This window comes from Aplysia californica, unplaced genomic scaffold (assembly GCF_000002075.1).
Source record: "Aplysia californica isolate F4 #8 unplaced genomic scaffold, AplCal3.0 scaffold00628, whole genome shotgun sequence".
NCBI lineage: Eukaryota > Metazoa > Mollusca > Gastropoda > Aplysiida > Aplysiidae > Aplysia > Aplysia californica.
This window is the reverse complement of record NW_004797898.1, coordinates 330,404-355,637: the sequence shown is the minus strand read 5'-3', so window position 1 is coordinate 355,637 and position 25,234 is coordinate 330,404. Positions and strand designations below refer to the sequence as shown.

The following is a 25,234-nucleotide window of genomic DNA, read 5'->3' as shown; positions in this document are numbered from 1 at the left end:
ACACACACACACACACACACACACACACACACACACACACGTACACGCATACGCGCGCACGCGCACACACACACATACACACACACATACACACACACATACACACATATACACACACATGCACACACACGTTGACTTACGATCACATGCATAATATAAATAAGCGGCATATAAACAACAATGATCTTAAGATATACTCACTCAATGTTAAATGATGCATGCTCTAAGGTCGTAAGTATACTTATACAATATGGTTAAGGTGGAAGCATTTTGATAGATGATGGTAAAATTAATGACTTTCCTTGTTTTTCTTAGTTACAGATCAGAAGCCTTGGTTTTTTACTTCTGACTGATGTTTTTATTTGAGGGAACAAGGGATGTTTGATGTCTAAAAAGATGGAATTAATTTGTTTAGTACAAGCTGTTATGTACCATCAAAGATCCAAGTAGGGGAATGCAGATGTTGAAATTTTACATGCTTTCCGTATTAATCGATTACATTTTTCTTTATCTTGTTGTCTTGTGTTCCCGGCCCATGCTGTTATACAAAAATTGATCGTACTTTCTATGGTTGAATGGTAGAATATAGACAACAACGTTTTATCAAATTATCAACTTAAAAATACTTTGGCTTCCTTAGAAAAAAAAAAAGTCTTTTGTTCGCTTTTTTATGCTGGAGAGAAGTGTGGACACCCCAGTTGAGTTTGTTATCTATTGTAACACGCAAATACTAATAGTCTAACACTTGCTCGATGTTTTCACATTTAATTTCGAATGACTGCAGGGGCAGTTTCTTTATTCTAAAATCAACAAGTTCTTTTGGTGTGTGTTTTTTCACATTTAAAAGCAACTTATGATTTTCTCACCATTACATGTAATTCTTAGATCTTTTCCATCTATAGATGTTTAGATTTTCCAGTATTCTAAATAGTTCATCATGTCTAACATCGAACGCCTTTGAATAATCCTAGTCAAATACAGTGTTTAAAAACAACAGACGAAACCGCCAGCAGATAAACATTGAAGCGAGAGTTTGCAAGGCGAAAGGTGAAGGTGAACCACAGTAGTGAGGTGAACGAACAAACTCGTCAAACTGGACTGATGAAAAAAAGTGAAAGTAAAAAGACTGTCAAAGAGAATCTTTTGCGAAAAGAAAGCAGTTACAGTCTGCTGTGTCAAAGAGGCTCCAACGACCCATGGACACTTCACCAATATAATAACCTGACGCCCTGAAAAACATCACTTCCGTCTATGGCGCTAAGCCTGAAACAAACAAGGCAGGGTGTTGGGTGATTCTCGATTAGGGTAGAGATAGATGGTTCATTTATAATTTCTCTGGTTGTTATGTTCTTGAAACTGTAGATTACACCAGAGTAGAAGAAATAATACAAATCTTCCTTATATTTCATCAAAAACCTAGTATGGTGTTATAGGTTCCTTGCCTCTCACGCTTAATTCCACCCTATTAAAAAGGGATACCTGCGTGAATTATTACACCTGCAGGCATGTATTTCAAACTTCTTTTATCAGCAGAGATGTGTCTCATACAGTTCTGTTTGGGTTTGGTAGGCAGAATGAAGCAACTCATCTCCAAAAATGGGAACCCATGACAAATCTCAATAATCAAAATTTAAGACTGCAGTTTATAATACGTAAGTCATTGCATTACAACAGTTTCAGAGAAATTTATTGAAGGCTCATTGTATATAGTAGGCTTAAACTGGTTTTTCATAGTGTAGGCCTATGTACCCTTTCTTTTATTTACTTGTACTTTTTGAATTTATTTATAACCCATTTTTTGCCTTTACCTATAATTGAGTTCTCTGTTTCAGACTTGATTTTTTAATTATAATGCTACATTAGATCCACTGACTCGTGGTCTTCGCAATAACAAGCCACGACTGACAAGATAGGACGTTTTTCCTGGCTAGGCCTCAAGGAGCTTAGAACTAAAAAGTAAACTCCTTGCTAGGCCCACATAATAGGTCTACAGCTGAGCCTACACACTCACTATCTTTGTGGGCCCAGGCCAAGGAGTTTAGAACTTAATCTCCTTGGCCCAGGCCGAGGATACCGGAACTAAAGCTTTATTTTGGTAGCCTCGGCCCAGGCCTACAGCCGAGAAGGCCTTCTCGCATACAGCCTACAGAAAACATCAATGACTAGGCCTACGTCACTCGCGGGAAAAGTCACGTGACCAATTTGGCGCGCTGGCTGGTAGACCCTGCGCTTGCCGTTTGTTAGGCTTAGCTGCTGTTGTCCTATCAGCGTTGTATTCAACACTGTCAATTTTCTCTTCCATTTTCCCAATTATCTTCGCATCATCATGGATGTAGCCGAACAAGCTGTGCGAACAAATCAGGTGAAGGATCAGGTTGGAGAACGATGCCAGAAATTATTCCAGGATTTTCTTGACGAGTAAGTACAGTCGAACTGCAGACGGTAGCCTATGTGGTGACAGTGCTGGTTTGAGTATGATTGCGCGAACGCGAATTCTGCTGTGGTGTGACTGGCGATTGCTAGCCGTAGACTTATCTAGATCTAGATCTAGAATCTAGATCTAGATCTAATCTAGATCTAGAATGGAAGGACTTCCGTAACGAGCGACCACCCCATCAAACACAATAAAGAAGAGGCCTAGATTTAGATCTAGACCTAACCCCAACCCACCCTACCCCTAACCGTACCCCTAACCTTACCCCTACCCCTAGTCCCTAGCTAGATTCTACCCCAAGCCCTCAATTCTGCTCTGTCTCATAGTGGTCGCTCGTTGCGGGACCCTAACAAGCTACAAGATCTCTTTATTTTTACGCTGGGCCACCATCACAACATAAACTAACACAATATAAAGGTCACCCTTCCCCTCTAGTCTACCGTCTTCTAGTGTCGCCTAGAATCTAGGCCCTATTATATTATCTAGATCTCTAGATCTAGATTATCCTTATCCTACCCCTCTGTTCTACTCTGTCTCATATAATAAATAATCTAGATCTAAATCTATATATCTAGACTCTAGATCTAGTGGTAGCTCATTACGAAAGTCCTGCTTTACTTTTTATTCCTTTGATGCTATTTAATATCAAATTATCATTTTGTCTCCAGATTTTCTGCTGATGGAGAGACGAAGTACCTGGCAGCTGTCCAAGACTTGATTCGGCCAGAGCGGAACACGCTGACTGTCAGCTTCGAGGATATAGAGTCGTACAACCAGCAGCTCGCCACAACTGTCCTGGAGGAATATTACAGGTAGGTGAAAGTTCTGTCAGCTGTGATCTGGGGAAGTTGCTGATTGGTGGAGGAGGCTCTCTCAACGTGGACTTTTGATTTCCATGAGGCATGAGGGGAGAATTTGGATCAAGTATCTGTCTTTATTCCAGGAGGTATTCTCCTCAGCCCAGGTTATCCCAGTCAGCCTGCCTCATAGATCATTGAATGGTCTAATTTAAACTAAATTATGGTGTCAATAGGGGCGTAAACCTTAAGGAAGTGGTTATTCTCACCAGGGGCAGGGGTGAATAGCCTCTATGGCCCTGTCTCGCTATTCTCACCCCCTTCTGTTGTGCTAACATACAGTAGGCCTATAATAGTCTATATCATAGCACAGACACACAGAACAGCACAGAGAATAACTTAAGTTATAGAGATAAGTTTGAGGCTTAGTTTGTTTAATGGGCTGGGTGAAGGCTATTTCATACCGTGAACAGCAAGCAACAGTGAAAAACACACACACACAAAACGATCTATCTAGTCAGGATCTATGGTTATGCAAGGACGACATGTCAAGAGCAGAACGCTGCTACTGCTAATACCTACGGGTTCTCACAATTATAAATCTAGATCTAGTATCGTAAAGTAATTTTAAGAACATGAAGGCTCGCCTCATGCTCACACTGGGGTGGGGGTGAGAATAGCGGGTCATGAGGAGTGAGAATAAAGGTGGCCAAACCTAAAGACCCCTTCAATTACTATAATTACAACGCTAATGGTTTAGGGCGGCATGGACATTGAGATTGGTTACAATTGTTTGGGGAGAATATTATTTGAGGTCTAGTAGGCGAGCTGGAGGTTCCGTCGACACGGACCACATAATGATTTGTTGAGACTTCAATAAAAAGGTTCTTTCAGTGATGGCTGTGATAGTTTGTGGGAGAATATTATAATTGGGTAGAAAATGTTATTTATGGTGACAATGTCTGATGGTTCAGGTAGTATTGCGATTTTATTTAGCCTGAACAAGATGACGTTCTGTTGATGTTGGCTAATGTTATACCTGTGAATGGGGATGACCTGTGTTTTGGTTTTGTGTCAGTTTTAGGAAAATTTGATTGCTTTTTTCTTTGATTTGATTTTTATATTGTCTTTTTTTTACATGGCTGATTTTACTTTTGCTTGCAGGGTGTATCCATTCCTGTGTCGCGCTGTCAGAAATTATGCCAAAGACTGGGGTCAGATCCCGGCGGGGAAAGAGTTCTACCTCAGCTTGACTGATGTTCCAACCAGGCTTAAGTAAGTTATCTTGTTGTGGTGGCAGGTGGATTGCAACGATTTTATTGTGTCCTGATTTTCCGGAGAGAGATGTCATCTTGTCATCTCATGTGTTCCATTGAAGTTTAGAGAAAACAGAATTTGTTATGTCTCATCCTTTATTTTTTTTGGTTTTCAGCTGGAAAATGCCACATTTCACTGTTTTGCTGGGTACTGCAATTAAATGTAACAGAGCAAAGAAATGAGATGAGGGTGATGTGTAATATCAGAGGTTGATTATATATGCATAGTATTGGTACTGACTGGAAATAAAGAACTCCATAGACTTATTCAAACTGTTCATGATGGCTGCTCTGATCCTCAAATCAATCCTTGTGATGTTTTTCTAGTTGTGGTGTTTCATTTTTTGAACCGCATTGTTTTATGTCTTAGTTTTATGAGGACATACAACAGTTGGTGATGGGGATATAATGTCAAGAACGAGTGATAGGGATTGATTTTTAAAAAAATAATTTTTTTCTCAGAAAATTGGAGACCTGCTCTTTATCAATGCTAAATATAATAATCTTTTTAAGATCTGTCATTTATGCCTTGTTTTCTTTCCAGGGTGCGTGAGATGACGACAGTGAAGATTGGCTCGTTGCTACGCATCACAGGTCAGGTGGTGCGCACTCATCCGGTGCACCCCGAGCTGGTCAGTGGCACATTCGTCTGTCTGGATTGCCGCACAGTCATCAAGGATGTGGAGCAGCAGTTCAAGTACACACAGGTCAGTTGAGTTCTGATTTACATGAACATGCTGCCACCTAAGTCAATTGAAGTCAAATACTTTTAATATAACTGAATTAAATGGAAGCTGATGTTTTAATACACATTTGTCTATTTCAAATACATGCTCAATTGGCAGTTGAGTTTAAATGCAAGTTTTTCTGTTCATTTCAAATATGACAAAGTCGTTTTGGTGCTATTATAATTATTAGTCACCCATGAGTTTTTTTATTGTTGATTTGTTTGGGCTTTTTGGTTTTGGTAGACACCAAAGTGTTTTTTTTGGTTTTATTTTTCGATGTGGAAGTCTTTTTTTTTTAACCTTCCGTTATTGATGGAAAAAATGTTCTGTTCTTACCCCCAGCCGACTATCTGTCGTAACCCAGTGTGTGCTAACAGATCTCGGTTCATGTTGGATGTCAACAAGTCGAGATTTGTGGACTTTCAGAAAGTGAGAATCCAGGAGACACAAGCTGAATTGCCTCGTGGAAGCATCCCCAGAAGGTAAACTTTACCCCCTTGCTGTGTTGTTGTGGAAGATTTATGTGCTTAGTTAATGGTCCTGTAAGACAATGATGTTTGTCTTGACAGTGGTTCAATTGAACCCCAGAAGTTTGGTGAGCTAGTCTCGGGGATTCGATGGAAGTTACGGCACACACGCACTGAGTGTGTTCATTCTTTTTACCCTGCTTGAAGGGTTCGGTGAATGTACGTGCCCCCACCCATCAAGGTACCTCTGCTCTAAGAGAGAGAGAGAGAGAGAGAGAGATGGGGGGGGTGGGGGGGGGGGGGGGGGGGATGATTCAGAGATGCAGTTTTATAGATGTCCCAATGTGTTCATTTGTTATGATTTCCATTTTTTTTAATGCTTTGATTTCCTTTATGGCATCCTTTGTGACACTGTCATGTTACATACATGGTGTTCAAAATGTTTGCTTTATGAAAATTGTCCTTAGCAACCTTTATTTTGCTTTATTTGACGTATGTTTGTGGTGGTGTAGCTGAAGTGCTGAGGGATTTTTTGATTTATAGTTTCCCTACAGTGTCGTTGTAATGTATGTTTCTGATTCTCCTGCAGCGTTGAGGTTATTTTGCGAGCTGAAGCAGTGGAAACAGCCCAGGCTGGCGATCGTTGTGACTTCACAGGCACCCTTATTGTTGTTCCCGATGTGGGCTCCATGTCATTGCCAGGTAGGTTTCTAAATTAACCAGTAGTCTGCCTTTGTGGCCTGGCGGAGAATGAGGTTTGGTTAATTTTAGATGTTAAAATGTTTTATTGGTCGACACCATGTTGTTCTGTGTCTGGTTTTTACCATATTTTTTTTCTTATTACATTTTGTTCTGTCATACAATCTGTTGATTTAAATGAATATACCCCAACTCAGTGTTCTCAACAGTTGTGAAAATTTCCTTCTTTGTTGCATCATGATGTCAGCTCTTAAAGTACTGGCGGGAGCATGTGTTTGGTTAGATTCTCTACAGAAGCATTTTTCTATGCTGTGTTATCGTTTTGTTTACAGAATTGTTAGTCTGAAACAATGGGGGCTTGTTAGTGTTGCTGCTTGTTTGCCAGTGGGGTATTTTTTCCTCTTAATTCCAACAGGAGCAAGTGCTGAAACATCTTCCAAAGTTAGCCGCGGTGCTGAGGGCTACGAAACTGAGGGTGTGAGGGGGCTGAAGACTCTCGGTGTTCGCGATTTGACGTACAAGCTGGCGTTCTTGGCCTGCACCGTCACACCGAACAACTCTAGGGTGAGTCATATCTTTTAAGTACAATCACTTTAGAATAGAAACTTTCTGGAGGAGCGGAATGCCTTACCCTTTCTAGAGTTGTTTTGTGGAGGGCTCCATTGGAAGGCCTCATTTTACTTTCCCCCTGTCTAGTTTTTTCTTTGCACTAAAATTTAGATGCTAAAATGTTTTACTGGTTGGTCCCATGTTGTTCTGTGTCTTCCTACTTTTGTACAGGGAGTTTGTGTTAAGCTATGTTGATCATCCTTGGAGCTATCTCTCTTGTTATCTTGTTATGAGCGGGTAGTTCTAGGCATTAGTGGTAGGTCCAACTTTTCTTTCCTTCTGTTGTTACTGTCTCAACTGTTTCTTGCACCACATGACAGGTGTCAATGTGCTTTTATTTATTGAAAATGTAAAAAATTTCTTTTGTGATTGTTTTGCCATGTTGGAGCATCATAGCGTCAGTATGCTCAGAATATGTTCTTAAGACAGTTATGTCAACTTCAATGTACTCATGAGCTATTGCTTGTTGCTTTGGGGGTTGACAAGTGTATAAAATGTCCCAATCTTTTGTTTGATTCGAAGGTTTATAATTTGAGACTGTGGTGGAATCTGTTTAATGTGCTATCCCATTATAGGATGTATTCATAGTGCTGCTTTTACACGTTCACCTTTCAATGTTGGTAATGCTGTAAATATAGATTACAAAGCGAACAGAGATTGCTGTTGAGCAGGGGTATGTGCTATGCAAATACTTTTTATTTGTTAAATTGATTTGTGTCCATTTCAAAATGTGTTTATAGAACTGAAAAATGTGCCTTGTTTGCTTCTCAGCTGGGTTCCCTTACCTTCCGGGAGGAGGAGATCACGGCAGAGGCTCTGAAGAAGCAGATGAGTGATGAGGAGTGGCAGACAGTGTACGAGATGAGCCAGGACAAGAATCTCTACACCAACTTCTGTAGCAGTCTTTTCCCCACAATACATGGTAAATACACACACACACACACACTCACTCTCAAATTTAATATCACAAAGAGAACTACAAGTCCGTCCATCCTTTTTGTACATAATAACTACACACAAGGAACCCGTCTTCAATTCATAATCACCACAATTGTAAATACTTACTCACACATGGGCTCAAGACTCGTGCGAACATGTGTGTTCTAACATTTCATTGTCCTTTCGTTGTTTCAATACTATACAAAATGCTGACTCGGACTGTCTTGTCCTTGTCCTGTGTTCGATTGACTTTCAGTGAGTGTCTCTCAGACGACGTCTGCTTATTTCCCGCCTCTCAATGTGGCGTGCTACTCCCTTAATTATCTTGTCCCCATAGTAATGATAAGAGTCATGTCACTTGACATCACAAGATGTTTGTGATTTGGCTCTGACCTTGTGCATCATGTATTGCGAATAAAGACGTGTTGGAGAGTGGTTGGATGGTGGAAGTTCTTCTTTCCTTTCCTTCAGTTTATTTTTTACGTCCGCTAAATTTTTGTTGTGTGGATGTGCTTCTCTACCCAACCTAAAAGAATGTGGATAGTTTTCTCTGAGTGTTTCCCTGGCTTAATTTCTGATCCAACTAAACATACCAGTTCTCTTTTCCCTTGAAAATGTTGCTGAAAAAGAGGCAGTTTTCCTTATCTTCCACATGCATATTTTTACTGGCATGCAGTCCATATTGGATTAGCTTGACACCACTGGTAGACCCCACTCTCTTCTCTCCCCCCCCCCCCCCCCCCCCCCCCCCCCCCCCGGGGGGTTGGGGGGGGGGGGGGGGGGGGGGTGTCCTTTAAAAAAAAAAAGTTCTATATTCTAATTGACTGTTATTATGCTTATGTACTTTTCTTTAGTCAAACATAGAAAGAGAAAATGTCAATGCCCTCCTCAGGAAATGATGAGATCAAACGAGGCGTGCTTCTCATGTTGTTTGGTGGTGTACCGAAGGTGACGACTGAGAAGACACATCTCCGTGGAGACATCAACGTCTGTGTGGTCGGTGACCCCAGCACGGCCAAGTCTCAGTTCCTGAAGCAGGTGGAGGAGTTTTCTCCCCGTGCTGTGTACACCAGTGGCAAGGCTAGTAGCGCTGCTGGGTTGACGGCTGCGGTGGTTAGGGTGAGTTTACTGTTGACAGACTTTGAATCCCATACTGTGTACCTGAATGCCTGTATTTGTTTTAAATAGTATAATGAAATAAAATGAATGACATTTTATTGATCTCTGTGGGGAAATTTGAGTTTAAATGGCAAATATATACATAAATACATAATGGGAAATATATACATACATAAATTCTCAATATTACACCAATATAGAACAATTTTACAAACATGCCATTGCTAGTCGCCACTGTGCTGGCCCCTGTTTTTGCAGGATTGTTCATATTGACTACTTCCTCCATACTCAACTTTGTTTTCCTACCTCCAGGATGAAGAGTCTCATGAGTTTGTGATTGAGGCGGGTGCACTGATGTTGGCGGACAATGGCGTGTGTTGTATCGACGAGTTTGACAAGATGGAAGCTCACGACCAGGTGGCTATTCACGAGGCTATGGAACAGCAGACCATCTCCATTACCAAGGCTGGAGTGCGGGTGAGTCCTGGAGGATGTGGTGTGTGTTGAATTGGGCTGTGAGGAGGAGTGTTGTAGTGGAATGATTTGGATAACTGCCATGCCTTGGGAAGAATTTTGATGTTACCTCATGTGCTTTGAGCTTATTGGACAGGAGCTCTTGCCTGCTAGATATACACCACCTTACACTCAGGCTTACATTCAGTGTTTATGTGTGGGCTGAAATTCAGTGGGTTATAGGAAATGCAAAATTTTACCGAGAGGAATTTGTAAAAAAAAATATATAAAAAATGTTTCCCCTCCAAGCTTTGGTGACTGTCTTACAAGGCGAACAGATTCACATTTGGCTCTTAGGGGTTTAAAAAATTTACCTGCCTGTCACAGCTCAGATTGTGAGTTTCTCTAACTGTTGTTAAGTGTCCTCGCATGTTTTAGAGAAGACTGCTAACAAAATTAAATGGCGTTGTTGCTTAAAGCTGTGAAGTTTTTATCTGGTTAACTGAATAGTTTTACTGCTGTTTTGAAGTGGGCTAGAGGGCATTTATGCTCTGTATTGTACTCAGTTTTAGTAAGAGTTTTGCGACGCTATAGGATCATATAAGTGCCGAAGCTTTGAGGTGTTTGAAGAGAGTAACGCACAAAAATGAAGGAGGGATAAGGATGACAGAGTTTTGATTGGAAAAAATGAGCAAACCACACCAGAACACCTGCCAACCACCCACTATTTATTGTTCTTACGTTACTACATGATATAGTACTTATGGGTATTTAACAGTTGCTGTGATGGTATTTAAAAATTTTTTTTTTCAAAGAAAAATTATGGTCACTTTCCTACCACTACAGGCTACATTGAATGCAAGGACCTCTATCTTGGCTGCAGCTAATCCGATCGGCGGCCGCTACGACAGAACCAAGTCGCTCAAACACAACATCAACATGAGTGCGCCCATTATGTCTCGGTTTGACCTGTTCTTTATCTTGGTGGACGAATGCAACGAGGTTTGTGAACATCCTTGACCTCCACCCATGTCTAGAATAGACTTGCTCTGATTATTCCTCTTTTCTTTCTGTCTTGTTTTTCCCCTTTTAATTACAGGGGCTTGGAGGTTGCCTTTGGTAGGTCCTTCAATACTTTCTTTCCACTGTTTTTGTCAGTCTGACTCTCTTCCTGGTGGGTTTTTAAAACATTTTTTAAAAATTTTTAAATATTTTTTTTTGAATTTGTGTTGATGTGCTTCTCTTTACTCAAGAAATTTTACTAAGAGGCTAGGCGTCCCATACTTACTGTTCTCATGACCAGAATGGTAATGGCATTTCTCTGAGAACTTGTTAGGTGATGGTTTGAGGGTGACATTGGTAGGTCCTACTGTATTGATTAATCTTTTTTTTTGGTGCACTACACAGCCATGATTTAAATTTTCATTTATTTATAAGTTTATTCACTCGGGAACATTTGAAAAAATGTATCACTGTAGAGAAGAAAGCCGGCTACACCAAACCGCCTATAAAACCACTTTTTTCTCCCATGCCAATAGCCCATAACATTTTGTCCTGTTCTTCTGAGAGTACCTGTTTCTACCTTCAAGCAAGTCTTGTTCTTCCTAATAGTTTGCAGCTATAGCTGTCTCTTCCAGCATGGATGCATGGTGGGAGTTCGCCACTGGTGGGTCCCACTTTTCTTTCCCACTGTTTTTATCTGTCCCTCTTTCATTTTCCAGGTGCGTTATGGCCTATATTGTGTCGGTGTGTTTTATCTCGTCTCAAACCCTTCCCTCTACCTGAGACCTTTCTGTCTACAAGCAAAACTGTCAGAGCGCTCATATGACCTTATGCAGTAGCGAGTGCCGTAAAACTCACTAAAACAAACAAAAGCTGTCAGAAGTTGGAAGACACCACTGGTAGGTGGAATTTCCTTACTATTTCCCTGCATGATATGGCTGTTATCTCGTTACTCAAACTAAAGCAAGTGTTGTTCTTCCTGATAAGTTGCCACAACAATTCTGTTTGTCCCTCTGAGATTAAAAAGAAATGTTTTGTGTTCTTAAAAAGTTACCTTTCTTGCATAGGTGACTGACTACGCCATCGCCCGTCGCATCGTGGACCTACACAGTCGCTCGGAGGAATCTGTTGACCGCATCTACTCTGTGGAAGACATGCAGAGGTACATCATGTTTGCCCGCCAGTTCAAACCCAAGGTGAATTGACTTTTTGCCCCCTTGTTTTGTTTATCGTTCTCTTGCGAAGTAAATGTCTTTTTTTTCTGCCTGTTGTCTCTTCTCAAGACAAAGTGGGAACCCCCCCCCCCCCCCCCCCCTGGGGTGGTGCCACTGTCTGAAGTGTTTTTAGGCCATTCCCAAAGGGGGGGACATTTATCGTTCTTATGCACAGTAGAATTGTAAATGGGCTGATTCAACATTGTCATGCTCATAACTGTGCCTGAACTTCTACAGGGAACTGCTGCTTTTTCTTTCCTAATCCTTACTATCGTCATTTTCCTGTACTTTTGTATGTTTGTCACACTCTTGTGACCAACTATTTCCGGGGTGCCTTGAAAGTTGAAACAAGACTTTGTGCTGTTGAAGCCAGAGAGGTGAGCAGAGTAGGTCAGATTCCCTGTAAAGGCTTCTCTGTTGACATCCACCCCTTGGCGCTCATATGACCGTATGCAGTTGCGAGCGCGGTAAAACCTCTACTAAATAGAATAAAAGATAAAGTGGAACTTCAAATTAGCGACAGGAATCAGAATTTTTTACTGAAGCCACAAAAAAAAAAAAAAATAATACATTGTCAAGATTGTAGAGGCACTGATTTTCTGGATAAATCCTGTAAATATCTGTATTTTATAATATACTCCTGCTGATGCATTTATTTACATTAGTCTCTTTTTGCTTGTTTTGTTGCACTTGATGTAAAAATATTCTTGGTCAAGGTGCATAAGACAAGACGATTCATAAACTTGGAGTCCCCATGCTCTAGCAATGCCAATCGGTTTTCCCGCGAGGCGAAAATTTGGTCCCCGTTCACAGGCGATTTTGCGGACCTGGCCGAAGCGTAGGTGACTAACTTTGTCAACCTCGGTCTGCTCTATTTGCGAACCAATCCGAATGAAACTCAGCAACCAATCAGAAAATAGGGCAAACTAATGATATGTGAACGTTGAAGTTCGTACACATAAATTGACCTATACTTTTGGTGTCGGGAACACTTTCGTATTGTGTACACCGAAAACTATAAGGAGTTTGAATTTAAACGCCGAGATGGTAATAGATCTATCTATCCTCTTTAGTGTGCTCAGATTTGAACGTTCTGTGTCAAGTAGTTGTTTAGACCCGATCATAAATGCACGACTACCCCCGTATCCAAAGCGGCTTCGCACGGAGACCGGCCATTTTCCCCTCACTCTCGTGGCAAATGTATGTGGCCTACAAATCCCCGCATGACTATTCCGGGCCCGTTCATTGGTCACTTGAAATAGGGCAATGGCGGGCGCGCGCATCCGGTTGTTTTTCCCTCTATCCCCCTGTAACATCGCAATGGGGGTATTCCGAGGCGAGGTTATCTCGTATCGGGGTGTTCGCGTCTCAACGGGGAAAAAGAATTTTTAATTGTACGGCATGCTAGATTGAATTAACTTATCTTTTACGGTTGGCATGGTCTAAAGTCATCATAAAAAGCTTTGCAATTATTTAGTCACGCTGCCGACATATATTTTTAAAGATCCCATGTTGTGATACGATGCTATAAATAAAATGGACTCATCCCGACACCCCTTTTTCGCAAAATCGTAATATGTACACCACAATTTTAATTATAACAAAATAACTACGAAATTGGTAGTAAATCTGACTGCAGAAATGATTTCCACACTCAAAAACACATCGGGTAGCCAAGTTTCTCTCGAACACTCCCGATTAGTTACCGAGATATCGTCGATTTTCTTACAGAATCTGCTACTGCGTGGTCCACTTTTTAGGAGTATTTTCCTATATGTGGGTCATCCATATTTTGCCTACCTTTACAATCCCATAACTTTTATTTATGAACCGATTCTCAAAATTCAAAAAGTTTAATTCTTAGAATTGAAAATTCTTTCTTAGGTACCAAAAAAAAGGGCAAAAGTGAAAATTTAAATTTTCATTGGCATTGCTACATGCTCATGTCTCCACAGAGTAAGAAAAGTTCAGAATTTTTTTCATGTAGCCAGTGGCACGTCTTAGGGTGACCAATGTGTTTTATCACAAGAGAGCAGTTTGATTTGCTGTATCTGCATGTTGTTTCAGCTGCCTGTGTGTGTGGTACAGTATGTTCATGGGTGTGTTGTTTCAGCTTTTTTGTTTTGTTTGGTACATTGTATCGGCAGCTGTTAATTTAGTGACAGAGTGTAATTGTTGTTTTAACTGCGTATTTCATTTATTTTACTTGCATGTGGTTTCAGATCAGCGGCGAATCAAAGGATTACATGGTGGAGGAGTACAAACGTCTGCGTCAGCGTGACAGTTCAGGGGCTGGTTCGTCCTCCTGGAGGATCACTGTGCGCCAGTTAGAGAGTATGATACGTCTGTCGGAGGCCATGGCCCGCATGCACTGCTCCGATGAGGTAAGTGCTACAGAGTATGATTGGTTTCTTGGAAGCTATGATGAATGTAGTGATTAGAGATTTTGGGGGGAGGGGGTGTCTCTTTCTCTCTCAGAGGCTAAGGCAAATGAACAGAGGTTAATGATTTGTCTAGGAGACTGGCAGGTGGTTCGAGGGGATGTCAGAGGTCATTTTTCTGACTTTTGTAAAGGGTCTAAATGTTTGGCTATATTTAAGAATTGTTCCGGATTTTCTTTTGTTAGGGTGGTTGGAGGGTGTCACAGGCATACCATACTTTTTTTTTCTCCTTTTGCGTTTGTCTCTTTTTCCCCAGCTTTAAAGGACTGCTGTTGTGTTGCTGTGCTTTTCTTTATTCAAACTTTCTTGTCTGCTCACTAAAGTCTGCATGCATGGTTTGTGGTTTGTCTCAGGTTCAGCCTCGGCATGTGAAGGAAGCATTCCGGCTTTTGAACAAATCCATCATCCGTGTAGAGCAGCCCGACATCCATTTGGAGGATGAGCCGGAGCCTGTGCAGGACATGGAACTGGACGAAAACACAGGTCAGTCAGTGAAGACGGTTGGTGGGCACACCACTGGTGGTTCCTGCTTATTTTTCTCTTTTGTTTCTGTTGAGTTTACAATAGAATCTGCTTTAACTCACTCACTGCCAGGCATTTCTCCGCAGGGTAACTGAGGAATGCCAGGCTTTCGGGACCTTTTTCAAAACCTCACTGTGAGCTCATTATTTTGTGTACAGCATTGAACTTTTCCACAAACAGTGACATTGAAACATACTCAACAAATCAAAAACAAATTGTGTGATACCTTCGCGTGAATTTTTATGAGTTTGTGAATATGTGGCAAAATCGAGAGAAAAAACTTTTACAAAACATTTAGGTGCTTGGTACATTCAGACGATATGCATGCCTTTATATCTTTGTCTCTGCAAGAAATAGATGTTGTATCAAGTGACAAATGTTGAAGAGTCACTTTGAAAAGATATCTGACAAATTTTATAATCATGAGTCTACCCATCCTGAGCATCAACATCAGGGTGTGAGGTTGCAGGACAGGGCATGGCCACTGGGGGAGGGGTGCCACTATTTGAAGTTTGTTGTGTAGACCTAGGACTAGGAGGGTCTATGTCAGCTGTATTCCTATAATTTGGGGTCTAAATCTACGTTGTGTGATATTTGACGTTTGCATGACGGCCTGAACTGGGGCCGGGAAGCATCGGATCATTGGTCTGAGCGTGGGGAACACCCGATTCTAGATCTATGCCTAGATCTAGCACAATTTTCATCTTCACTTGTGTCCGCACTTCACCTATTTCCTTTCCTATACTCATTATCAACTCTGTATGATGGTTCATCATCACTACCATCTGCTAGAAGATCTAAATCTGGCCCTTTATTGACGAATGGGTCCATCAATTCAAATGTTCCGACCTCGTTGAGACGCCGTCGCCATCGTAACTGAAGTAACTTATTCAAGGGAAGTTACTGCAACAATGCGGAATCGAAACTAAACTGGCTTATGTCGCCTACTTCCGACTGCCAAGCCCGAAACACGTCGGGGAATGTTTGAAAAAGAGTAGTAAAAACGCGCCCTTCGGGTTTGGCAGGCAGCGGTCTACGCGGATCACCAGACAGGGTTCGGGCATGGCAGTGAGTGAGTTAATTGCCACTTGTATAAATGGCCATTTTCCACTTCTTTCTTGGGGTTTTCTTTCTTTCTTTAAAAAAAAAAACCCAAAACGATACGATAGTCTGAGACCTCCACTTGTCTCAATCACTTTTCTCCTGTGCTTCTTTGTATTCTAACAAACATTTGTCCTTCGCCTTACAGAACCTGCGCAGCCAGCTGCCCCCACAGAGGAAGTGGTTTCAGGAGCGAGCCCACCTCCTGCTGCTGCGGCCAAGGCAGCGATGAGACTGTCGTACGAGGACTACAAACACATGGCCAACTTGCTGGTGCTGCACATGCGGAGACGTGAGGAGGAGGCAGGTGAGTGGAGAAACACAGTACACTATGGTTTACTCCAATCATTTATATTATTATGCTGAGGTGCTGAATTCCTGGATAATTTCAGGTTCCTGAAATTGTCAGGATTTTTTGTTTGAGTTCAGGCCATTTGTTGAAAAGTTGTTGCACTTGATTCAACCCACTCAGTACCATAACGGCCGTAGCAGGCCGCCTCCGTTTCAGAAGCCTAGTACCATTATGGCCGTAACTGGCCGCGCGCTAGTAGTGTACATGCTTGGTAACCATCGTATTTAACCCGCATTTCAACCAATCAGAAAATAGATAATCATTCTCTCTTTGAGAGCAGCAGGGACATACCTCTGGAAATTTTAGTTAGACTAAATTCAATGTAAACGAACTGCAGTTCACACGGGTCGCGCAAGCAAAGATCGAGTGTTCTTCGCAAGCCGCCGGCATCGCGTTCAGGCTGATTTACGGGAACTTTTGGATAATTTTAATGAAAATATCAGTGCTGGGGGAGAAAACCCACAGAATGGTAGCAATTGAAGTGAAAGTGACATTGATGGCGATCTAATTGTGTCTTTGGGGGGGGGGGGGGGATTCGGACAATGAGAATGAGGTCAATGAGGAGCATATGACTAGATCTGGATCTAGGTCTCGGCTGATTTTATCTTCAATTATGAAATACAGTCAACACACAATAAACATGTCATTTTTAAATTAAAATTTATTCATTTGTGAAGAACTTGTTTAAAGATTTTTTTTTGATCAATGGATTGGTTATTTTATAATGATTTTTTCAAAATACCCACTACATTACAAACATGGATTTATTCCCCTTGCGTGGTCCTGGGCCATCTTCCTACTGGAAATCCAATGGTACTGAGTGGGTTAAAAAGTCATGACACGAAATGTATGAGACAAAATGATGTGTAAATTTGGAGTCACCACTCATGCGTTTTCACTGGGGTGACCATTTTTTTTGGTAGCCAGTTTGCATTATATTAAGTGCGGGCATTGGTATGGTGTTCTTTTTTTTTCTCCTGCATTGTTTCATTTTCTGTTACTTTGTCCCATCTATCAGTGATGGTTATTGTGTCGATGTGCTTTACTCAAAGCTCTAAAGCTGCCCTGTTTTCGTATGTAGTGTAGAGAATTGCGCCCTTTCATACACCTGTCTGAGGTGACCTGTTTCCTCCTTGACATGGAGTGGTTGTATTGGACAGGTTTGACTGTATTTGTGAATGAATAGATCTGTGAGCATATTTTTTTATCAAAATTGACTTTTCATACTTTTGGGACATTCTCTTTGCAGGTGAGGATGAGACTGGGCTGAGGAAAAGTGACGTGATTGGCTGGTATCTGACAGAGATTCAGGATGATATCCAATCAGAAGAGGAACTGAATGAGAAGAGAACGGTTGTGGAAAAAGTCATCGACAGACTAATACATCACGTAAGTGTGGACTCCCACTCACTTGTCATCCCAACTTTCTCGTTCTTCTCCATCACCAATTTCTCTCATCTTCTGCATTTTGATTCTCCCAACCCAGTTGTTGTTGGTGTGGGACATTCACGTGTTCAGCTTCTATCAGATTATCCGATATATCATGCGACATACATGTGATTGGTTGACGTTATCTTAGGCATCATTTTGAGGTGCAATGAGCATCCTGGGAAGTGAATGGGCTTTGTACTCTAAGCCACTGAAAGATTGGGATCATGTCGCGTTATACTTTTTATGGTTAGAAGAGAGATGACCCTCAGCTTTCGGTCAATCTTTCAGTATGTGTGGGGATAGACTAAAGAAGTGGCAAGAGCAGCATTGTTGAGATTTTTGGAAATGGTGATCAATCATAGGGGATAAGAATAATTTAGTCTTCTGAATAAATTGAAAATTGTGGCCTGATTATGGCATTAGTTGGGGGTCTTGTTAGAGTTGTGGATCAGGGAGAAAATGTTCCTGTAGAAGGTAGCATAATTTTAAAAAGTAAATAAATAGGAAATTCCAGCTTTGACTTTCTCTTTACTGGTTGTATATAATATATGTGAAAGGGGGAAGTTGATAGCTTTATTAATAACATTAGACTGGACATGGTGTGTTACCCCCTCAAAAACGCAGGATGTAGAAATAGCACTTAAATTTTCTTAAAAAGTGGATTTCCGAAAAAAAATTAGTAGGCCTACTTTGTCATATTTTTGTTTCTGTGATACTGGTGCAACGTGTTGGTTGACTGTCTCTTGTTTCTGTCTGTCCATCTTGCTTTCTCTGTGTAGGACTATATAGTATTTGATTACAGTTGTCGTGTTGATGTTCTTCACTTTACCCCAACAAACTTATGCTGGTCACACTTACTGGCTGTCACTTGCCATTGTAAGGTCATACTTTTTTTCTTTCCCCCAGAGGGTTCCGTCAGTCCATCTTGATCTTTTCCCCCTTTACCTATTTGTACTTTTAGGCCACACACAGGTTTTTGGGGACCAGTTTGGTTCCAATGGGGTTTTTTTTTTTTTAAGGGTTTTGAGAAACTTCCCTTGAAAATTATATGCTAAATCTAATGGAAGCTCTCCCAAAACTCTATTTCAAACTGATAGCTCCATAAAGTTTGTAACATTGTGAGCCAATACAATGCTTTAAAGCAATTTTGGGATGTTTTTGCTCCTTTCCTCAAAATGTTCATTTCTTGAACTTAAAAGTTAAAAACCATTTAAGATAAAGACATTAAATTTGGAGGGTAAGTGCACCATGCAATGCCAAATAAAATGACGCTAGCTTTTTGTGATTTAAAAAAAATGTTTTGACATTTTTGTCATTCGTTAATATGCAAGTCCTTCTAAAAGTAATAAAATTATTATTAACTATTTCAAGAAAAGCTATCGTCATTTGTTAAAGATTTGTGTGCAGATTACAAATATGTAATTAGTTCATGGATGGTTTTAGAGTTTTTAGCTTTTGAAAGAAAGTTCCTTCAAATAGCCCGGTTTCACTTTAACACATTACACCCTAAGGGCCTGGACGGGAAGTCCATTGTTAGATTCTAAGCAAGGGGAAAGAACCCACCTCCCGTGAATACTAGCCTTTAAAAAACACATTTTAAAAATACTAAACAAATTCCAAAAATCCTGAAAAAATAAAAGTTAAAAAGAAAACTGAATGTAGTTTCAGAAAAATATAACTTTATGTATGCGCAAACTGTTGGAAATGTTCTAACTTAAGTTCAATCGGGGTGTCCGACCCGTCACTCTCACTCTCAGCCTCGTGGTCGGGCCCTAGATCTAAATTCTAGATTTTCTCCGTCTGATCAATCGGAATCTCCCCAAACTCTTCCTACAACGTTTTCATCAAAATCTGAGCCATCTGATTTGTCACATGCTCGTTTTTGCTCAAATCCATCGTTATTTCCGTTTTCAAACTCAATGGTGTCGCTTTTCAACAAGTCGAGACACTTTCGAAGTGTTGGTAATGCGATCGCACTTCGATTAGCTCTAATACTAAAACTACTGGCCCGAAAAATTTCTTTTCGGTTTCAAACGAAAGAAGAAACTTTTTCTTTACTATGCAAATCAAAATCCCGGCCCCAGAGTCTCGTCAAGGCAAGACTTTCTTTTCTAAAGACGCTGGGTCGGCGCGGGTGGTTCCGGGCGAGTCAGGGTGGAGTGCGTAAGGGAATTCCCGGGCGAGTTAGGGTGTAATGTGTTAATGTGCAATTTTTGTGAATATGTAACTGATAGATTCCCAAAATTGATTATTTTTAATCCGTGAATGGAATACTTTTAGGAAATGAGAAAAAAGTGAAAATAACCCAATATATATATTGTAGATTTTTGTGCTAAGAAGTAGAGTGGCCTTAATTAATGAGTGTTATCGTTTTGATGTGCTACTCTTTGTTAAACTTATGTCGCTGACGCTTGTTGACCCCTATTGTTTTCTGGACTCTCCAGGACCATGTGTTGATCCAGCTGACGCAGACAGGCCTCAAGACGCGGCCGGGACAGGAAGCTGAACTTGTGAGGGAGGAGGATCCCATCATTGTGGTCCATCCCAACTACAACATTCAGGATTAGAGCAACAGACTATTTTGTGATGTGGGTATCAATATGTGACAAATGTGTGTACAGGGGGATGAAGCTATGTGTTGGAAACTGACAATGGCCAGCAGAATCTCTGATCTCAAGACGTCAGGTCACGTGGCTTTAGCGAGTACAGATGTGGCGAGTGTTTTCACTAGAGCTGGGCAAGGAGTCGCTTTAGCAAAAATCCGGATAATATGTTAGTGCACCTCTTCGGCAAATATGATAGAATCGCTTCTGCAAATGGGTTAGAACCACATCGACAAACGGGTAAGCATCACTTCAACAAATGGGTGCACCCACTTTGGCAAGCAGGTCAGGAAAGTGAGTTAAAGAGTCTGAATTCGGACAATGTTTCATTGCTGATTATCCGGTTATTCGGATAGATTATCCGGATTTTGCCCACCTCTAGTTTTCACATCATGCGGTTTCCTTACACAAGCGTTGTCCTGCACGCCAGCTCCTGGTTGTCTAGTGACTGTCCACGGTCTCTCTCTGCTCACAGGAATATGTCGGCTGTGACAAGGACACGTAGCTTTCTGAAAGTTCTTGCACATTATGGGCATGTTTGTCGCAGACTGGGACTGCGTGAAATGTTTCAAGTTGTATGGCAGCAAGTGTAATTTGTGCGAATTTGCAGGGTTACAGTTATGGTACGTTTGAGTGAGTGAAAAGGATATTATATTCATAAATATTTGATTGTGTGGGTATAAAAATGTGTATTTGATGCGAGCATGTTTTTTCTACTGGTTATGTCATACACTCCTGTCCTGTGTCCTCTCGACTTGGCACCTTCATTAAAATTTGTACATACATATTATGTTAGCCTTGGTTTGCATTATGCCGTTTAGCCGAGAAAAATTTTCCTTGAATCATTGGTCACATACACGGGAAGGATGACATTGGTCAATTGTGCTTATTATACTGATGGATGGGGTTATGGGTGGAAACAAAGATCAGTTGTTCCGTTTTAGATTAATCAACCAGTGGTCCCATGAGTATGAGATGCAAGCACTGATGGCAATGGATGAATAAGACTGACATATGCCGTTATCAGAGAGACTAGGAAAGCACATAATAAGAGAGATGAAGTTTTGACAACTTTTTGCTTACCAGACAGGCAACTGTTCCCACTGGCTAGGCCTCTCCCCCGAAATTCCCCTGCCCAAGATGGAAAATGTCTAAGACTGAATTTTATTCTGACGCCTTGCGATTTCTTGACAGGTTCGACTGTACTTTTCTAATTGCGTTCACGTAAACTGAAAGAGGGAAATTAGAATTGAGTGTGAAAGGATGAGAATGGATGTATCTATGTGCTCAGTGAGGGGATGGTTTGGTTTGTTTGAAATATACATGGGCATGTTCTGCAAGTGTTAAAATGAGATGTGGTATCTTGTTACCATTTCATAATTCATGTGTGTGTACATAAAAAGTGTATCATGTAAGAAAAATGTGTAATGTCTCATATATAGATATATATATGTCTGTAGTAGTCTGGTAGTTTGGCTAATGGTCATGTTACTCTCTGGTTTTGTTTGTATTATATCAGAATAGTAACTGACAGCCTGTCTATCTGAAGCAGCCACAGAGATCCACCCTTGTGTTCACAATGTATCATAGTCATTTTCATATATCCCTGTACAGTCCCTTGGCTCACTTATTTCATTCATTCCGTTTGGTTTTTTTTTTTCTTTTGAAATAAAAGTCTAACATTTGACAAAAATGCATGTCGGTAAGTCATGATCAGGCCTCAGGAATGCTACTTCCAGGTTGAAAAATGCATTTTGTCGCGAACTGCACTATTTGAAAGAATAAAAATGGAAACAGCAAAGCAAACCTGTTTTCTTACCTTTTTAAAAAAAAATTGAGCTCTTAGGTTTAATTGTAAACTGAATCTTGTTATGACACATTTCAGAAGTGTTTGTGTATAGAACATACCAGCGTATGAAGTTACCACCATTTGCCCAAAAATTTGGAGAAAAAACCCCAAAACTACTGCTTTCCTTCAATATTTTTGGGTTCTACTCTCTTCTAAGTAGACTTTGTGTCGAGTAGAGCATTATCTCACCTTGATCAACACCCATTGATCTGATCTGTTATGTCTGGCTTTTTCCTTTCTACAGGCTGGTCATCAGTCTCGTGGCAACGTACCGTCTCATTTACCTGCTCAGCTTTGCTATTTTTAGATTTTGTAAGTTTTACGCTGTTTGGACTTATGTTGACATCCACCCCTTGGCGCTCATATGACCTTATAATTATAAAGTTGCGAGTGCAGTAAAACCATACTAAAACTAAACGGCACTTGCAACACGTCATGTAAATATGCTGAAGATTAGAGGTATTGCAAGAGAGTAACGCACACAAAAAAAGAAGGAAGATTGGACAAAAGATGAATTATACGAAAGAAAGCTGAGCACCCACCAACCACCTACCTCTATATCGCCACCTCAGTGCTTTGTTGTATGTCCAATTTTTTAAACTGTGAAAATGACTTCTTTAACTTCTTAAGCTCACTCTTTGTTTTAAACTGTTTTCACTGTTATTAAAAATGGAGATACGATGAGGGCTCTCGTGGCCAAGAGGTCATGGTGTTCGCCTCTTCTTCAAAGGTCCCGGGTTCGAATCCGAGTAGGGACGGAAATATTTTCCTCTCTTAAATTGTCTCCTTTCACCTTCTCTCTTGCAATATTCTGTTTGCTTTCGTCTCCATTTTCTTCCCCAACCCCTTCACCTTGTTTGCCCCCTCCAGTGGGCTCCCGACTCTTTCTGCAGTCGTCTGGTGCTCCTTGACTCCTTACTGCTATCTTTCAGCCACACCCCTGATCTTCGGGTAGGAAAGATTTACACCTAGCCTTCTCGGACAACGGCGAAAAATCTTGGTGGTCCCAAATCGATGAGTAGGCTTCAGCCGCCACCCGAGCAAAATCGAAAATTTCCTACCAATCCAATTGAAAATGTTTAGATATCTAGTGTGTCCCGCGCGCTCATGACCTCATGCAGTTGCGAGCGCCGTAAAACACTTGCCAAAAAAAAAAGAAAAAAATACAAGAAACCACTGAGGTCGTGCTATGCTAATGTCAGAATGCTTCCTCATCTTTAATAAACTGTCGCATCTGGATTGAGCTCTACTTTTATTCCAGTGGGTAAATCGCTGTGATAGTGATGAAGGGTATACGCGTCGGTTCCATTTGACGTTGCTAGGTTAATACGGTACATGTACATGTATACTTTAACTTTAAAAAATGTTATCGATTTACTCGTGATAGCTTTTATACAGTGGAACTCGGATTCAACAAAAGGAGATGGACTCTTGGCTCGTTTTATTCATTAAAATCAATCCTAATAAATTATAAAGCGGATTCAATGAACTGAACACAAATGAGCAAGAAGCTCAGATACAACAAAGTCGCTTGTAGTAGGGTGAACCGTCCCCGCAATGCACTGTATCTTGTCCTGGGAACCATCCATGGCACCTGCTTCGTGAGAACCATTACATGTATTTACATGTAGGCATACTTAGTCTGGCCTGGCCTATTTTTTAGATCTTTATCTTATAAATGCGACCAATCGGCGTCCTTTCATACCGTACCAACACAAACGTTGGCACTTGCACGTCGTGTCTTTGTGTCGGGTTTGGAGGGGCGGCCAGCACAGGTGTGACTATGTACGTGTATTTGGGGGAAGGGGCCCGAGCGGTCTAGACGTGAAATGTGAGTAGATACAAACGTGTCAGTCATATCCCCCCTCACCCTGGTTCTGATCAACATTAGAATGAAATAAGCTAGTTTTGCAGCGCGCTGGTCTGTAGAATCAAACTCAAACTTTGCCATACCGTATGTGCTTGGCTCCCGGTAGAGTTCAGAGTATTTTCCTGGAATTTTCCAGCATTTTCGGTATAGCTTCAAAGAAATGAAAAGGCCTCTCAATATGTAAAAGAAAACTACAGTGTACTTTTGATTGAGGAAGTTGAAAAGGGGCAACAAAAACAGGCATTTCAGGGTAGTCTTCAACTTATTTCCCATACATTACTTTCTCGATGACTAAATAGTCTGATTATCTACACAAAAAGCTCTTGTGTGCTAGAAAAACAAACACTCGGATTCAATTAAAGGTCAGGCCCGATGACTTTTGAATCCAACCCCCCCCCCTCCCGTTAAATACAAAGTGTACCGCTATCCCTGCTTATCGTCTGGTTTTGCCAATGTATGAAAAGGAACGCCTTACTACACTAAGTTTAAGAATAAGATCCCACTCCGAAGGGGGCCCTCGTGGCCTTGAGGTCAAGGTGTTCTCCTCTCATTCAAAGGTCCTGGGTTCGAATCCAGGTAGCGACGGAAAAATTTTCCCCTCTAAATTGTCTCTTACCTCCTTTCCTGCTATGTTCTGTCTGCTTTCATCCCCACTTTCTGCCCCCACCCTATCACCTCCTTTGCCCCCTCCTCTTGGCCCCCAACTCTCTCTGCAGCCTTTCTACTGCTACTCCTTGGCTCCTTACTGCTGTCTTTCAGCCACACCCCTGATCTTCTAGTAGGAAAGATCTACACCTAGCCTTCTCGGAGGTCCCGTGTGCAAGTTGCGCACGTTCAAGTTACAGATCCCTTGGGGTGGGGGTCTCTAAAATCGATAAGAATAGGCTTCGGCTGCCACCCGGGCAAAATTCAAAATTTCCCCCCAACTGAAAATGTTTAGTGCGTCCTGCGCACTCATACAATCTTATGCAGTTGTGAGCGCTGTAAAACACACACACACAAAAAAAGAGTTTTGACTTAGGCCAAGATCCCGCAATTCAGATGATAATTTAAGGACTACAAAGACGCAGAGGAGGGCTCAGCAGATTACCAAGAGTTGCGATTATTGAACTGTCCGCCGAGTCATAGATCAGCCACTCTCGTGAATGTAATCACATGTCCATTACGAACTGTGAACTCTTCCTTGACCAGTGCAGCAGTCGTTTCTACTCCCGAATTTACAAGACAGACTGAAGTTTAATTAATAATAGGTGTGGTCACAACACAATGGTGTGCGATGACAAAAGTG

General features: G+C 41.2%; 1 protein-coding gene across 1 annotated transcript; it reads left to right on the top strand.

The window, feature by feature from the left end:
* The first annotated feature begins 2,187 nt into the window (after positions 1 to 2,187).
* On the top strand, positions 2,188 to 20,443 carry LOC101856374 (zygotic DNA replication licensing factor mcm6-B). The gene is made up of 17 exons (XM_005107760.3): positions 2,188 to 2,418; positions 3,103 to 3,246; positions 4,396 to 4,506; positions 5,092 to 5,254; positions 5,618 to 5,757; positions 6,332 to 6,444; positions 6,857 to 7,005; positions 7,822 to 7,972; positions 8,882 to 9,108; positions 9,421 to 9,585; positions 10,408 to 10,563; positions 11,631 to 11,759; positions 14,000 to 14,161; positions 14,572 to 14,701; positions 15,990 to 16,148; positions 17,443 to 17,582; positions 20,069 to 20,443. Exons 1-17 carry the CDS (start codon positions 2,327 to 2,329, stop codon positions 20,189 to 20,191), a joined length of 2,454 nt encoding a protein of 817 aa, XP_005107817.1. The 5' UTR covers positions 2,188 to 2,326; the 3' UTR covers positions 20,192 to 20,443.
* The last annotated feature ends 4,791 nt before the right edge of the window (positions 20,444 to 25,234 follow it).

What these genes read in the sequence shown, in the direction of transcription:
- LOC101856374 (XM_005107760.3), top strand. Translation starts at nt 2,327, where the DNA reads ATGGATGTAGCCGAACAAGCTGTGCGAACAAATCAGGTGAAGGATCAG. An exon ending in TGACGGCTGCGGTGGTTAGG is followed by an intron (nt 9,109 to 9,420) that starts GTGAGTTTACTG and finishes TCCTACCTCCAG; the next exon opens with GATGAAGAGTCTCATGAGTT. An exon ending in GGAACTGGACGAAAACACAG is followed by an intron (nt 14,702 to 15,989) that starts GTCAGTCAGTGA and finishes TTCGCCTTACAG; the next exon opens with AACCTGCGCAGCCAGCTGCC.